Source organism: Theobroma cacao, chromosome 9 (assembly GCF_053813885.1).
Source record: "Theobroma cacao isolate CCN51 chromosome 9, ASM5381388v1, whole genome shotgun sequence".
NCBI classification, from domain to species: domain Eukaryota; kingdom Viridiplantae; phylum Streptophyta; class Magnoliopsida; order Malvales; family Malvaceae; genus Theobroma; species Theobroma cacao.
The window spans coordinates 2,361,112-2,376,593 of NC_142647.1; the positions used below are offsets into that span (position 1 = coordinate 2,361,112).

At 36.9% G+C, this 15,482-nt stretch overlaps 1 protein-coding gene across 1 annotated transcript; it reads right to left on the reverse strand.

Moving 5' to 3' along the window:
• Window positions 1-3,426: 3,426 nt before the first annotated feature.
• LOC18587988 (Leucine-rich receptor-like protein kinase family protein) lies at window positions 3,427-7,765 on the reverse strand. Its single transcript, XM_018128454.2, has 4 exons — window positions 7,567-7,765; window positions 7,300-7,343; window positions 4,571-7,207; window positions 3,427-4,023 (listed from the first exon to the last, which is right to left on the reverse strand). Exons 3-4 carry the CDS (start codon window positions 7,119-7,121, stop codon window positions 3,662-3,664), a joined length of 2,913 nt encoding a protein of 970 aa, XP_017983943.2. The 5' UTR covers window positions 7,122-7,207; window positions 7,300-7,343; window positions 7,567-7,765; the 3' UTR covers window positions 3,427-3,661.
• Between the last annotated feature and the right edge of the window lie 7,717 nt (window positions 7,766-15,482).

The following is a 15,482-nucleotide window of genomic DNA, read 5'->3' on the forward strand; positions in this document are numbered from 1 at the left end:
TTAAAAGGAAGAGGGAAAAATGTTAAAGACATGTAGTTTAATAGCAAGTGAATTAAAAGGTAACCCTAAAGGACCAAATCCTTATCAACTGGCTTATAGTCTATAAATGGGAACGTCAATCGATGGAAAAGTTGTTTTAAGGTGTCTCGGGGAGCTAGGGGTGTTGGCTGATTTGATATTCGTTGACCCTTGCCCTGTAATCAATCTATGGGGAACAAAGGCTTGTGGAGTAAAGTTTGAGACAGGCTAAAAACGCATTATTTACTTTTTTGATGAATAATTTTGACATTATGGTCGACAAGTTTCACACGACTGAAGACTTATTTCAATGGTAAAATGGTATGAAACAATGATTTTCCGGTTTCATTACCGACTCTTTGGGTAGTTTAGCCCTCATTGGCTATGAGTGAAGCTTCCATTCCCTTATCAATAATGCTCAAATTCATGGATGCTGGCCTGGTTAAGCATAAGATAACAAATTAATAATGGGAACAGATTGGTCAAACTGAAATAGCACAATCACCCCACTTTTGATTTCTCCTCATCAAACTCCATAGATTGTGTTAAGTGGGTTGTTGCTGCGATATCCAATGGGACGCACGTGTATCCAATTATTGTTCTGCATTAAAGCTCGAGAACAAAGAAACAGCTGTCTTAGAACAAAGAAACAAGTATGAAAAATGTTCTGTTTTTGTGATGTGCAAAAGATGACTTTTGAAGGAGAAAAGAGGGAGGGGAAGGTTCAAAGAGATCATCAGCACCTTTGCGCCATTGAATCAAAAGAAATATTTGTAGGGAAGAAAAAAAAGGGGAGCTTTTTGAATAGAAGAAAGCAGCCTAAGGGCCTTTTGCATGGTCTCCAAGAAACCATAATTGATATCTTGAGGCTTTTAAGATAACAACATTTCAAAAATCATATCTCTGCCAGCAAAACTGAGCTGGTTTGCTCCTTGTAATGTCAGCTAGTTTTATATTTTTATGCTTAGACTGATCTTTAGTGGTGGAATCTTCTAACAATGTGAGCAGCTCTCTCCCCATGAGTTCTGATTGATCAACAAAAGAGAAAAAAAGGGTTCTTGTCAATACCATCATTGCTTGGAGAGAAATGGAAGTGAAAAAGAACAAAAGGAAAACCCTAAACATCATCATTGCCACATTGAAGGCAAAAGTTGGTCACAAGAAAGGTTTGTGGACACGCCCTGGTTGGAAAGAAAAGAGCCCCATCTAAATTGCCTTCTTCTTTTGACCCTAGTGGAGTGTATGTATATATTTAGTTATGTATAGTTCTATTATTAGCAAATAGTATTAGCTTTATTCTTTTTAATTTTTTTTTTACTTTTTTATGATTTTTGCTTGATATATATATACCTTTTTTATTTTGTCTGATTTCATTGAAGTTAAAAGGATTAAGAAACAGCTTATAATTCAGTTTTGAATGCATATACTGATATGTAAAGATCAACAATCATTGAAAATGATTTAGTATACCAAAAAGGACACTTTGATTTCTTAATTTGAAGACATGAAGGGTTCAAACTTTTATAAGAAAGAATTCAAATGATCCCTTTGAACACTCCTAATTATGAAACTGTTCTGAACAGTTCTTCAGGGCTCTAGCTAGTTCAAGTTTCAAACACTTGAAATTTATTTTTGAAATTACGGGGCATTTCTTATCAAAAGGAACCTAGGATTAGCTCCTGTTGCTTATGATTCACTGCATGTGATATGATTATAAAGTTGTAGCTAATTAAGTTAATTTATTCCATCATAAAGGCAGATATGAAATCTTGATTATATTATGCAATGAAATATTAAAAATCCTTTGACCATTTTCTGTGAAGGAAAAAGGCTGCAGGACTCTTGGAATGCGAGGTTAAAAGGATTAAAGGCAACGTTTTCAGCAGCTGCCTGCTTCAATGCCTCAGCTAGCTTTTTACATGCAGCAATGTCAAATTGATTGTAAACTAGTACCAGTTGGCCATTTCTCCCATTCCAAAAGCGAGTGTTCCGACAATGGGACAAACAATATCATCAAACCATCAGGATTACAGTACAGTGGTCCCCTTTTAGCATGAGTAATGTTCCTGTTTTCTAGCTCTTTGACCTAACCAGCTGATCAGGACCTTTCACCTGCTATGGTCTCTTCTCAAATTGAGTGGTGTAGTAGGGAAAACAGATGGCCGCTGGGCGTGAACCAAGCCTTCCACTGCTGTTGAAAGCAAACTTTCACATGCAAGCCAAAGACATTATAATCTGATGCAACCAAACTCTTAAAAGGGGTCAAACATATATATATACTCTTATACTATATCTCAACTATACAGCATTTTCTCAGCACTTTCTGTACCTCACAGGATTTTTCCATACCACAAATTTCAAAACTGTATCTACATCTAACTTGCCCATGCCCACCCAAATTCGCTTTGTGAATTGTGAAAATAACTTTTGACTTTTGGTGTAAGCATGAGCTAGTGTTGAACAATTTTATGGGAAGAAACAACAAACAAGGCGTGACCCTTTGGATATGGCCCTTTGGATAATAGCAGAGAATGTCCTTTTGCTAGGAAATCAATGTCCACTTAAGGATTTAACTAGTCAACAATATGATAATTACAAATGTGAAAGTGAATATGTTTAACTCAGTAGTTTGTTGTAACCATTGCTGCCTTCCCATGCCAACAAGATTGTAAGGTGGAAAATTTTTGAGCCCATCATGATGGAAACAAACAGAATATAGGTGAAAAGAAAAAAAAAGGAAGAAGAAGAGAGAGTTAGTTGGCAGAGGAGAGGAATTGGTTTGAGCCTAACATTACAGACAAAAGTGTAAAGAAAAGGGACAAAATTCCTACAAGAATAACGGAAGACAAAAAGAAAAGTGGAGAGGATCGAAAGGTAGGCCATGATGTTGAGTCCAAATCCATGTGAACTCTACTCCCATGTGCCATTTCCATGTTTAAAACCAAGCTGTAAAAGATGATAAAAGAAAACAATGCGCTGTGCATTAGCCATTCATAGGTGGGAAAGCAAGACAGACGTATAATCTTCTCCTTCACCCAAAAAACAAAAGGATTTCTCCGCATGACAGAAAAGAGTCAGTCCTCCAGTGGGATATCCACTTAACCAGGATTCCCACCAACGCATTAGTCTTTTAGATATTAGTTCATGCTTAGCACCAACAATCGAATTTTAAGATTAGGTTTATATATCTACACATCGTTCTCTCCTTGTAATTTGAATACCCTTGCAGTCTCCTCTACCAAAAGTAGGGAAAAGAGAAAAAGGGGTAACCCACCCCACCTGTCGCCCTTTGATTTACAAGGGTGGCTCACTGTGTGTTTACGAGCTATACTTAGACCACGAGTCATAATCATGCGCCATAAAGTATTGCCATGATGAGCTAGGTAAGAAAGAAGAGATCTTGAAAGATAAGAAAGAAGAAAAGTAAACTGTAATTCATATAATGGCATTTAGTTTATCTACATTTGTTACACTCAGTAGTATGTATTCAACATACCTTCAAACAAAACATTTGAGTGACAATCATTTAAGACCTTAATTTATAAACCTTATACTAGAAACCAAGGGGGGGCAAAAAAGAAGGAAAATTAACCCAAAAAGTAAAAATTCTGAGCAAAAATCATGCTACTATTATTATGAAAGCCTAAACAGGTGATGAAAATTTTAGGCCGGGGACACAAGAACTTATTCTGAAAGCGGACTCTAGGGTTTTCGATACGTCGCTTGCGCATGGCCGAGCAGTGGGGTCACCGGCCGTGCAATGGAGAGCTAGATTCATGGTGACAACGATCTGGTTCTGGTTGTTGGATGCGTGAGCCCTGATAATGGGATCAACCCACACGTCAAGATGACAATCCGAGTAGCAGTAGCGGGCCCACTCCACCATGCTACGCTGCACTCCGAATTCAGCATCCGCAGGACTTTTCCCCGTCAAAAGTTCAATCAGAATGAGGCCGAATCCATAGATATCACTCTTTTCAGTGATATCTTTGCTTTCCCTGGCTTCTGCAACACAGGAAAATATGGAAAACCAAACATTAGCAAAACGTGCACGTGCATGGATTTGTAGAATAATATATATAGTAATATTATTACTATCATTGCAGCCCAAGCTTTACCGCAATATCTTTGCTTGCTCAAAGAAAAGTTCCTTTGAGTAAAGTTCGCAACCAAAAGATTTTCCCAATCCCCAATGATGTATATTTCTAAAATTTTCTACTAATTATTTCATTTCTGATGCCGAAGAATTATGGGTTCTTGAATTTGGACATCATAAATATTTTCAATGTGATTTTATGGTAACATGGCATGCACCAAATAGAATAAACAGGAGCTTGATGAAACTACTCAGAAGGGCTTAAAAGTTATTGTTTGAAGTATCTAAGAGCCAGACATAATAATATCTCATAATACAAGGTTTGACTGATGAATATTTTGCCTAGAAAAATTTTCATATGCGACAGAATTGCATAATTAAGCTGGTGCATTATTACTTCCCACGGGAAATTTTCAAACAACCACCCTAAAAAAGGAAGTAGTATTATTCATGTACCTGGGGCAACGTACGCCGAGGCAATGAAGCGCTTGTTTTCTACGCAACCCAGCCCAGGCAGGCCCAACGTTAGCCTAGGCTCATCTTTTCCATCGATGATAACTCGCTCCGGTGACATGTTTCCGACGAGTATACCCGGCGAACAATAAGAGTGCAAAAACCGTAGAGCTTTCGCGATGCCGATAGCAATTGTCCGCCGCCTCTCCCAGCTTAAGTTGTGAAGGATTTCACCTAAAATTTTCCCTTCTATGTACTTGTAAACCAAATATGCACCCTTGTTCGACCGACATATCCCGATTAATTTAACAATATTCGGATGGTGAAGCTTGCCAATTTGTGCGATTTCAGACCAAAAACTTGGTGGAATTGAGCTCACATCGGTCATTTCTTTCACGACAAATTGCAAATCATTTACAACCGACTTCCCTTTGAATGGCGTGCCTAATTTCTGGCCTCTAGAGATAACGTTTACTTCCTTGGCAGATAGTATAATGTCATCAATTGTAACTGACTTCGAAACCTTGGAATCAAAGAATTGCAATTCCCATATTCCATCTTCATTTTCCACTCTTTTCAGCTCCAAATTGTTTCTTCCTCGAATGAATACTAGGCCAAAAGCAGCAAGAGAAAGCAACACTAAAGCGGCAAGAGAGCAAGCAACAAAAAACCGCCAAGTTGGATTCTTAACCTTTTTGCATGGTGATAAACCGCTCGTGTCATCTCCTCCACAAAGATCATTACCGGCAACTGCACTCGCGTTTATAGCAAGAAAGGCCCCTGTAGATGGTAAACTACCATGTAAATGGTTGTAAGAAATATTTACTTGGACCAGCGATTCCAATTTCCCCAACTTTGGTGGTACTTCACCAGATAACTGATTCTCCGATAAATCAAGCTGACCAAGAACTGGCATTTCCGAGAAACCAGATGGAATATGGCCACTCAGTTGGTTATGGCTGAAGTCTAGACTCACAAGCTTCTTGCATGAAGATAATTCCTCGGGGATTTCACCAGTCAGCTTGTTTCCACATAGGCTTAATTGCATTAGTTCTGTTAAGCTCCCAAAACTACGTGGAATAGAACCTGAAAGCTCGTTTCCGGACAAGTCCAGGTTCTCAATCTTTTGTCTACCAAATGAGTGAGGCAATTTCCCGGAAAATCTGTTTCTTGCCAAATTCAGCATTTCAAGTGACGGCATGTCCCATTTTCGCTCTCCGATGTTGCCAGAGAGATTGTTGTTGGAGATATCCAAGTAGTATACGAGAGGCAGCTTTGTGAACTCTGAGGATAATTCGCCAGACAGACGATTGCTTTGAAGCCTTACTCGCTGCAAACTTGTGCAAGTGCTCAAATTCTTCGGAATGACACCTTCAAGCGAATTTGAGAAAAGAATGAGCTTAAAAAGACGACCCGAGCTGCAAAGTCCATCTGGTATTCGTCCCGTGAGATTATTGCCGGAAAGGTCGAGAACCGTGAGATTATTATGTCTTCCAAGACTTGTTGGAATCTCACCTGACAAACTGTTGGACCAAAGTTGAAGGACTTGAAGACGAGGCAAAGAAGTTAAAGCATTTGGAATTTTACCCGTAAAGCGGTTGGAGAAAAGATGAAGAATCTCCAGGTTTTGCAACTGAATAATGAGTTCTGGGACCTCACCAGATAATGAATTATCACTAAGATCAAGAGAAACCAGCTTTTTGAGACCAAAAATGGACTTTGGAATCGAACCGGTGAGCTTATTTTGGTAAAGGAAGAGATACTGAAGATCACCGAGGTTTCCCAGGGAGGATGGGATTTCACCTGTGAGGTTGTTGTAGACAAGATCAAGATGATTCAAGGAAGTTAACATACCGATTTCTTTTGGAATTTCACCGGAAAGATTGTTATAGCCCAAGTATATCCACTTCAAGCTCTTCATTTTCCCTACTTCACGGGGAATTGGGCCAACTAATTGGTTTGAAGCCAAAGTTAAGAACTGCAAAGTGGTGATGTTTGATATCGAGATTGGAATCTTCCCCACTAAAACATTCCCACCAAGATCAAGAAACTTTAGACTATAGAACGATCCGATTTCTTGTGGGATTCTCCCTGAAAGCATATTGTTTGAAAGATCCAACATCTCAAGGCGGGAAATGGAACCACTTGGTATTTGACCGGTGAAATTATTGTTACTAAGGTTGAGAAATCGAAGTGAAGAGGAGGAAAAAATATCCAGAGGAATTTCACCGTCGAGCTGATTGCTGGAGAGATTCAAAGTTTGAATATAAGGCAACTGGAAAATTGATGGGGAAACTAATTTCCCGGATAAGTTTTTAGCTGAAAGATCAACCGTGTCGACATGCGACAAATTATTGCAAGTGATACCGAGCCACTGGCAAAAGGTGGCAGAGGAATCCCATTTGGACAGGAAGCCAGAAGGATCATGGATTGAAGACTTGAAAGACAAAAGAAGCTCAAGTTCTTGACCATGGGACGCCCGAAAATTGAAGAACAAGAACATGAGCACGAACAAAAGCACTGGCGGACATGCTTTAGCTCCTTTCTTTGCCATCTCCTATAACATCTACGAAACTATTTCAGAGTCTCGACTCTGCCTCCACCAGAGATGATCTTGGATGCAATTCCACGGATCCCGAGCTGTTTTGAAAAGGCAAGAAAAGAAAAAAGAATACAATACATTAACAAAACCTTCTACTTCAGCATATTAATTATTCAAGTAATTAACTTACAATATGTGCATGAACCTGTACTCAAATAAAGCAGTCTCTAGATCCTGCACCAAATTACACCAAGCACAACGTCAAGTGGAGTGAAGTGACAGAAGCCATTAATATAAAGAAGAAAGACATATTTACAACTGGAATTAATGACATGATTGTCAATCCAAGGAGAGACTGATTAATTAAGGAACATGCATCACATGAAATCTTTATGCTAAGCAGAATTTAAATCCCAAAACGGCCATAAAAATATTGGTGAAACGTCCAGTAACGTACCTAAATGTAATCATTAGATTACAGTAAATTTCCAGGGATTAATGGGATTTTTGTCACAGAGAAGAAATTAGGTAGATGAGAAAGGAGAATATAGTTTGTTTTTTTCTTTTTTTTTTTTCTCGGATGGTAGGGTGAGAGAGACTTAGAGAATTATAGAGTGTATAAATAGATTGGTGGTCGGAAGGGCATGGGAAGTGGGCATTGAATTAAGAGATATTTACGACATTGCAACTTGACTTGCCTTTGAATGATGTCCTGAAACACGAACGGTTTGAAAGGGAAAACAGGGACACATGTTGGAAAAGCCTCTGATTTTGTCGGATATTACCAAAATGCTCTTTTGACTGAATTGGGATAGTGACAAGGATTTCTGTAACCGTTGAAAAGCTTGATCAGAGCTTTCGTTTTGATTCATTTGTGGCCTTTGATGTTGTACTTATTTACTAGAATGTGACTGACACATGCTTTGCTTGCCTTTTTGTACAGATAGAAACTTCATTTATTTAGTATTATATCATAGCAGTTGGAGTAAAAATGATGTTTACTGAATGTAAAACCACATTCTTTTGAGTCATGTTAAGTGGGTAATTATTGGCAATGATCAATGGTTTTTTTCCTGGTCAAAATTAACTTTTAGACGAAATTCTTGGGGCAGCAGGATGCTGGTCACAGACCAAGAGGAATGATAATACTTGTACTAGTACAAGGGACAAAGGAGTGAGATTAATGTAGTAATGTTATAGCCAGTGTTAGCAGCTATTCATGCCATGTGCTGGTTCTGGATGTTAACGCGGGCAATGAATATTATTAGTAGTGGGATTGATATTTGGAATGAAGTGTCCATTAACCTAATTAGTACTAATAATATTATTTTTTACATAAATAATTGTATGGATGTATTTAAAATTAAATTTTAATTAGAATCTCGGTTAAATAAAAAATTAGGGTTTAAGATAATATACGTAAAAGGATTGTTTTATATGGGTTTATAGTTGATACACTTCCGGCATATAAATTCTATACACTATTAATAAACTAAATGTTATCATTTTATTTATTTTTTACTAATATTTTTTATTAATTTTTTTAAAAAAGTAAAAGTTAATATATTCATTATACCGGAGCTACAGGTGCTCATGCAAGTCTCTAGACTAGCAAAATGGCAAAAGACTTGTTACAGTAAATTAATTACAGACCGCAAGCATCCCTAATCCAGGCTCTGAAACACTGTCTTACAAGAAAAAATATAGCATAGCCAAAATCCATTTGAAAGTATATTTTTATAAGATTAAATGATAGTGTATAGATATTATATATTAATAGTATATCAAATATAACTCTTATAATTGATATTTAGGTTTATGTAGTGGATTTTAAGAGGGAATTAAACAAGGAGGGAGATGTATTAATTGAAATTAAAAGCTAATACTGATTAACTAGACATGAACAACCTAAATGAAATCATTTCTGGAAAATGAGAAGTGGTTACATATATTTGGTAAGTTTTAGGGTCGACAAGGGGTAACATGGAATGAGAAATATATAGACTGTCTTTGGGTAAACAAAAGGGGGGCATTAACGTTTCCCTATCATCATTTACGACAAGTCTTGGTTGGGAATTCTCTAATCATTAAAGCATTCTGCTGATGTGTTGTCATTGGTTATTTATAAGACTTTGTCAGAAGAAATTATGACAAATTATTAATTCAGATATTATTCTCTCCTTCACTTGCTTTTGTCATCAATATATCTTTAACTGATCATGGTAAAAGAAAAAAAAGGAAAGAAACAAATGGGTTTTGGATTGTAATTCTACTGCAGAACTGAGGGTCTACTTGGCAGGAGAGAAAAGGGAATGAATCAAATGAGCCTTCACTGGGGTACGTAAAAGCAGAACTCTTCAACCCCTTTTGTTTGGACTCTTTATATAATTATCTTGGATTCTCCCCCCTCTCAGCAAAGAAAAAAAGGGGGGAAAAGAAAGAGAAAGCCATCACCCTTTTAGACAGAGAGTACAAGCAAACAGAAGGAGTTACGATTAAGTGAGAGCGAGCAAGGCAAACAGGAATAAGAACGTAGTGGGGTTGAATGTAAAAAGTTGAATAAAAGCAAAGAAAGAGAGGAATTAGTCACGTAGGCCAATAGATAGAGAAGAGGGCATATGGTAAAGCGAAGGAAAAGCAGAGGAATGAAAAGAAAAGTTAGGTGTCTTTACGTTACACTAAATGCTCGTGCGCTCTCTCTCTCGCTCTTTCTCTGGGGCTTTAAAGGACCCCACCATCTCTTTCTCGAAGGAATATACAGTGTGTGGTCTTTGTCACACCCGGCATGCTTTCTTCGTTCTCCATTTTCTAGGGTTTTACAACAACCTTTCTCTCCTTATTAGCCTTTGTTAGCCTTGCCCCTTTGGCCTATTCCCTCCCCCTCTTGGGCAATTAAATTAAAACCCCTGATTAAGTTCCCTTTTCCTATCAAATAATTGATGCATGTTAACAAAATATATATGTATGTTGTACAAGTAAAGGATTATGGATATCTGTATTTGTGTCTTTACGTGTGATTTATTGCTATCCCACTTCATGACTTCCCCCTTAAAATGGGGTAGAAGAATATTGTACAGCTCTTCCTTAATTTTGAATTAAATTCCCAAGAAACCCCACTTTTTGAGATTTATATACTATATGATATTACATGTAGTACATAATCAAAGAGAGCATATTCATTTGGTTTGTTAATTTTATACGTAAGTGCGATGAATATAATCCCACTACGTGAATGGAATTGAGGGGCACGAGGAGTCCATGACTCTAGTTTTGGTTGTCTGAATTGAGGGGCAATTACCGGCTTGTTTTGGGCATAAACTTGGGGCGGGAATTGTGCTTGGTAAGAAGGAAAAGGAGGACATCTGCTGTAATAGCTAAGCTTTAATGCACCAGTTCTCACACACAGTTCTAAAGGAGCTAAAAACAGAATTAAATCTAGCTCTAGTATCTCCAGCAATCATCTGAAAGACAGCTTTAGAAGCCTTAGATTTAGTAAGATACTTCTCGGCGTTATGTTCCTTTTAATTATGGTAGATACATGCAGTCAAAGTTTTTTCTTTAAAAGCAAATTTCATGTATGAAAATTTGGAAAGAATTACACAAATGTTGACTAAGTCTATTACTATGGCTGTAGACTCTATGCGAAATTACAATTCATTCTAAATGTGCTATCAAAATTAATTTAAAAAAAGTAGATAAAAGTTAGAGATTTTTTATTCAAAAGATGAAAATGTCATGCATATCTTAATCAATTAATGAATCCTAATAATACTCTTTTAAACTACGAGAGAAGTCGAATTCATCAATTATTCTTAATCTTAGTGGAACTCCTGTCATCGACTGATGATCATATACGGTATGTGCAAACCAATTGTCTTACATATTGTACTAAAATAGATTATTTTCATGTCTTATGGTATATTTTTAATATAAGAAGGTGGGCTGATCTCAAATGCCTGATTCAGTTCAATATTCTCTTTGTAAGACAATATTATAAAGTTGATTTACACCAATATGCTGTAAAGGGCATTAAGAACTATAAATCCAAGAATAGGTTTTAGTGCTTTCATTTGTCCTTGTACTAATTAATGTCTCACTCACTTTTGATCTTATACTTTTCTTTTGATCCTACATATTTTATTTTTACTTAAAATCTTTTTTTTTTCTTTTCATCCAAACGATCTAATGAGGCATGCATGACGTGGAACCGACCCATATCCCTTGAATAAGGGTCTCGACCCTCTTTTGAAATGGTTGTAGGGTTTCGTGTTCTTAGTTAGTGGTCCAAAGTGATCGATAAGGTTTGAAACTTTAACATTACTTTGGCTAAAATGACTATTAGCAGGAACTTGGATATCCACTTTCTTTCCGCAAAGAATAAATTTTCTATGCATTGTGATCAACAAATGTCGGGCGTAAGGGTCCACTCAGATTATAACGTGGATTATTAGGTTAGTGAGTCAAATTGAAAGGTCACATGGCAGCCTGAAACCAGTGTCACACACCCTCAAAATTGATGTTCTTCATCCAAATAAACAAGAAAGATACTGATAATTGTAGACAACCTCTCAATCTCTTTCGCTGTGCACATGAAACCCATCAAGGAACCTTTCCCATTTGATGATTTAAGTTGAAAGTGGGAATGACAACAGAAACTAGCTACCTAGCTAGCTTTTCATCAGGGGACTGCGTGCATGCCTGCACGATTGAAATTGGTTTGGGGTCTTTGCTTTATCAGCTCTAGTTCTATTTCTTTACGTAGCACTCGGGGGAATGAACAGTTCCGAGTTTGAAAAAACTTTAATTGGATTAACTGTCTTTTTGTGGTTGAACTGAAAGGAATCTCTTTCGGACCACTATATGAATTTATATACAAAGTATATTACTTTGCTGGACAGGAATCTGGGGTTCAAAGTCTTTTTGCGATCCTTCTACATATTCTACTAGCTAATCATGTCACGTTCCCCAATTTGACATTAAGAAAAGTTTAACCGACCATCCTTTTTAGTTGCCGGCTAAATTATCTAGCTTTCCTTTCTAATAGTTTTCTATGTTAATTTTTATCTTTTCTTGATACAACAAAGTTCAAATTTGATTTAAAAGACAAAAAACCTATATACATACATAAATAAACTTTAATCTATCTTTGGGTTGAAGAGTTTATAGTGTACAAAAGAGATGGATTTTGAAATTTTTTGTTTCATGGTAGTTCAATAATATTTAATTTATTATACTGCGAGAAACCATGATGTAGAGTATAGTTAAAAACTTAATTTTAGGTTTAATTTATGGAAAAAGAGAATTAGTAAGCCTAGTTGCCTTCTTGAGTCTAATTAGCTCAGTGTCATTTTCATGGTGGACACTCTTATTTGAATATTTAGAAGAGTAGTCCAATCAAATGACTAAAATATTCAACTGTTTTTAGAAAGGTCGGTCCATCATTCACGCTTTTAAACCCTAAAGTTTGAGTCTATCACACGTGTGGGCTATTCACGTTCTATATGAGATTTTGCACCAACTAGGGCTTTCTTTGCTTAATTTTGCACAATAATTTGGGGATTCGAGAATTGGGGCCGTCAAGCAATAATGACACTCGAATTATGAATACGAATGAACCTCTTATTTTAGACTGAGGTCCTACTGGTATAAGTATCGTTTGGATGGGGCACAGCTTTCGAATCTGTCAAGCTCAATTTAAGCCCATTACCATTCAGTTCAAAGCCTGAGTTGGCCACAAGGTTAAGCCCATTTCTGTTCAGTCTATAGCCCAAGGAGAAATGGATTCCGGCTTACTCTTTTAACAGGAAAGAACGAGGATAATGCAACTATCACTGATTCAAATTCTATGGTGCAAATCGTTTTAGCTGTTGAGCTTGAAGTTTCTTGATGATGGCAACTTTCAAGTGTAGCTGAAGTTTCCAAATGTATATGACAGTCATGCCACCTATATTTTTTGGCATCCATTCATGATGACCTCAGGCTTTCAAGGAAGAAATAGGGACAGGAGCGATTGATTTCACCCCGCAGACAAAAATGAAGCTAGCTGTTTAATGTGATATAGAGGAAAGAAAAGTAATGGATATTGTAGAGTTGTTCACCTTAGTTACAACTATATCCTATTACATTGAAGTTCCCAATATACGTTTACAACAACAAGAGAAATTGCCAACTTGTACGAATCAATTCGTCATCCTATGGAGGAAAAGCATCAAATGGATTAAACCAATTAGTGTTTGAAATCGATCTTTGGGACACAGCTACTGCTCCTAGCAATCTTGGGAGCTGACCAGTTCTTGAAACTTCGATTCTCGTTGCTTCTTTTTGCTATATCCCTCATTGCACAAGTCAATGAGAGCTTGGGGTTGAGTCTCGTAGTACTATTGTATTTCTGACAAAATTCCCTATGAAACCTCACTGCATCTTGCATGGCTGTCTCCGGAGCTCGACGTAACCTTTCTTTTACAACCTCAGAGCAAAGGCCGCAGACCCATATGCCACAATGGCAACCCCTGACTCTTGTGATGTAATCCGTGGTGCAATCCTCTTTGAGTCCACAGCATTCGCATTCTGCTTGCTTCAGCAGTTGATCATCAACTGTAGAAGATTCTAACGCTGTATACTTTTCGATTTCCGAAGAAACATCAGACACCGCCTTCCGAAGAAGCCTTTGCTCACTCTGTAGGAAGACAGAGAATTATGAATTCGAACCAACGTAAAAAACGAATAGTTAAGAAGAAAAAGAAGCAATAATATTGTAACAAACGCTAAAAAAATGAATACCATGACTGAAAAGAGTTTGGGATGATTCTTTAATTGGTTACAAATCTTGGCTTGAAGGAAGCAAATTTATTTATGCGTATTAGGGTTTCAAATTAAGATATATATATATAAAGAGAGAGAAGAAATCAATCAACCGTACTAGATTGAGGGAGGTACATACGTCTGATCATGAGAAGGTCTAGCTGTTCAATACCGTTAATCTTTTACACTTTACAGGCAGAAATATCAGTGTTCTCTTTATCTATTGATGTGATGAATCACTTTTCATGCCATAAAACACTACCAAATGGTACCACTTGCAGGGACATGTTGTGCTGCTATTTGGAGGAGCAGATAGCGATGCGAGATGTTACGGGGAAAGACTACATGCAGGCAGGGGGATTATTAAAATCTAAAGATGCCCTTTATCCATGTGTTTTTGCCGAAGGTATGGAATTTCGAATTCTCGTGCATGACCATGCATGCACACTCGTGAAGATTCACGAGCCCCCGTTTCACTGTAATTTATATGTTGGCATTCGGATTCAATGTTTGCAAAATTTATATATATATAGGCGTGGAAGCATCTCTATCTATCAATTTTATAGTCATCCTAGAATTATAAATCAAAGTCATTATTAGGGGTATAATTCAATGCATATATATATATATATATAGCTGTATTGGAAACTATAGTCAAAATCCAGGAATATCAAACAAGGAAGATTTGGATTTGAATTCCCTTGTTTAGATTATTAATATTTACTCCATTAATTATACCTAACATGTTGTCATGTAGTTGATATAGTTGCAGCTGGCAGATTTGTTCATATCCCAACTGCATGGATAAGGGATAGATTATGGAGATCAGAAAGAAATTAAATACTAGTGCAAAAATAGAAAAAAGTGGCCATCCGAGAGTGTGTGAAAAAGAGATTTGCATGCAAATCATGAGAAGAGAAAACCTATTAATAGTATATTATGGTCCACCATCCTATAGCTATATCTAGGACCGTAAAATCGCAAAGCAGAAGAAGAACAAGGACATTTAAAAAGAAACCCATCTTCTTTCTCGTGCTGATGATGTCCTCAGTGATACATGGTTTTATTATCAGTTTGTATATATATTAATGGCCGCCGACATGCATGCCTCACAATGTTTCTATGCATGGCTCCAGCCATGTCATCAAGATATTTGAAGCTATGTCAATAAGTTTCTAATTATATCGTCTATGCATTTCATGCCTATATTCAGAATTGACAAGTTTAATCATAGTTATAGGTTCTTTTACTGATATTTCTTTTTCTTATGTTTCAAGGTATAAAGCTGATTGATGAAGTTTAGCCTGAGTATTAATACTTTAAATACCCATTTTTATTTATATTTTTTACTCAATAATTTCATTTAGAAATCTCAATTTTAAGTGTTTTTCCAGTAATTAATAAGTTTTTAAGCCGATTTTTTTGTTGATTCCTCTCTTTTTTTTTTCCTTGTTCCCTTTTTCTTATTGGGCCAAGATTAAGATTATTCAATCACATTTGGGCCAAGCAGGGAGCAATCCTACTCCATCTCCCTCATCGGAACCAGATTCTAGTCTTCTACTGAACTAGGCC

Excerpts from the sequence above, each read along its gene's own strand:
- LOC18587988 (XM_018128454.2), bottom strand. The coding sequence starts at position 7,121 with ATGGCAAAGAAAGGAGCTAAAGCATGTCCGCCAGTGCTTTTGTTCGTG. Across the intron at positions 4,024-4,570 it reads CTCGGCGTACGTTGCCCCAG|AAGCCAGGGAAAGCAAAGAT; the intron begins GTACATGAATAA and ends CCTGTGTTGCAG.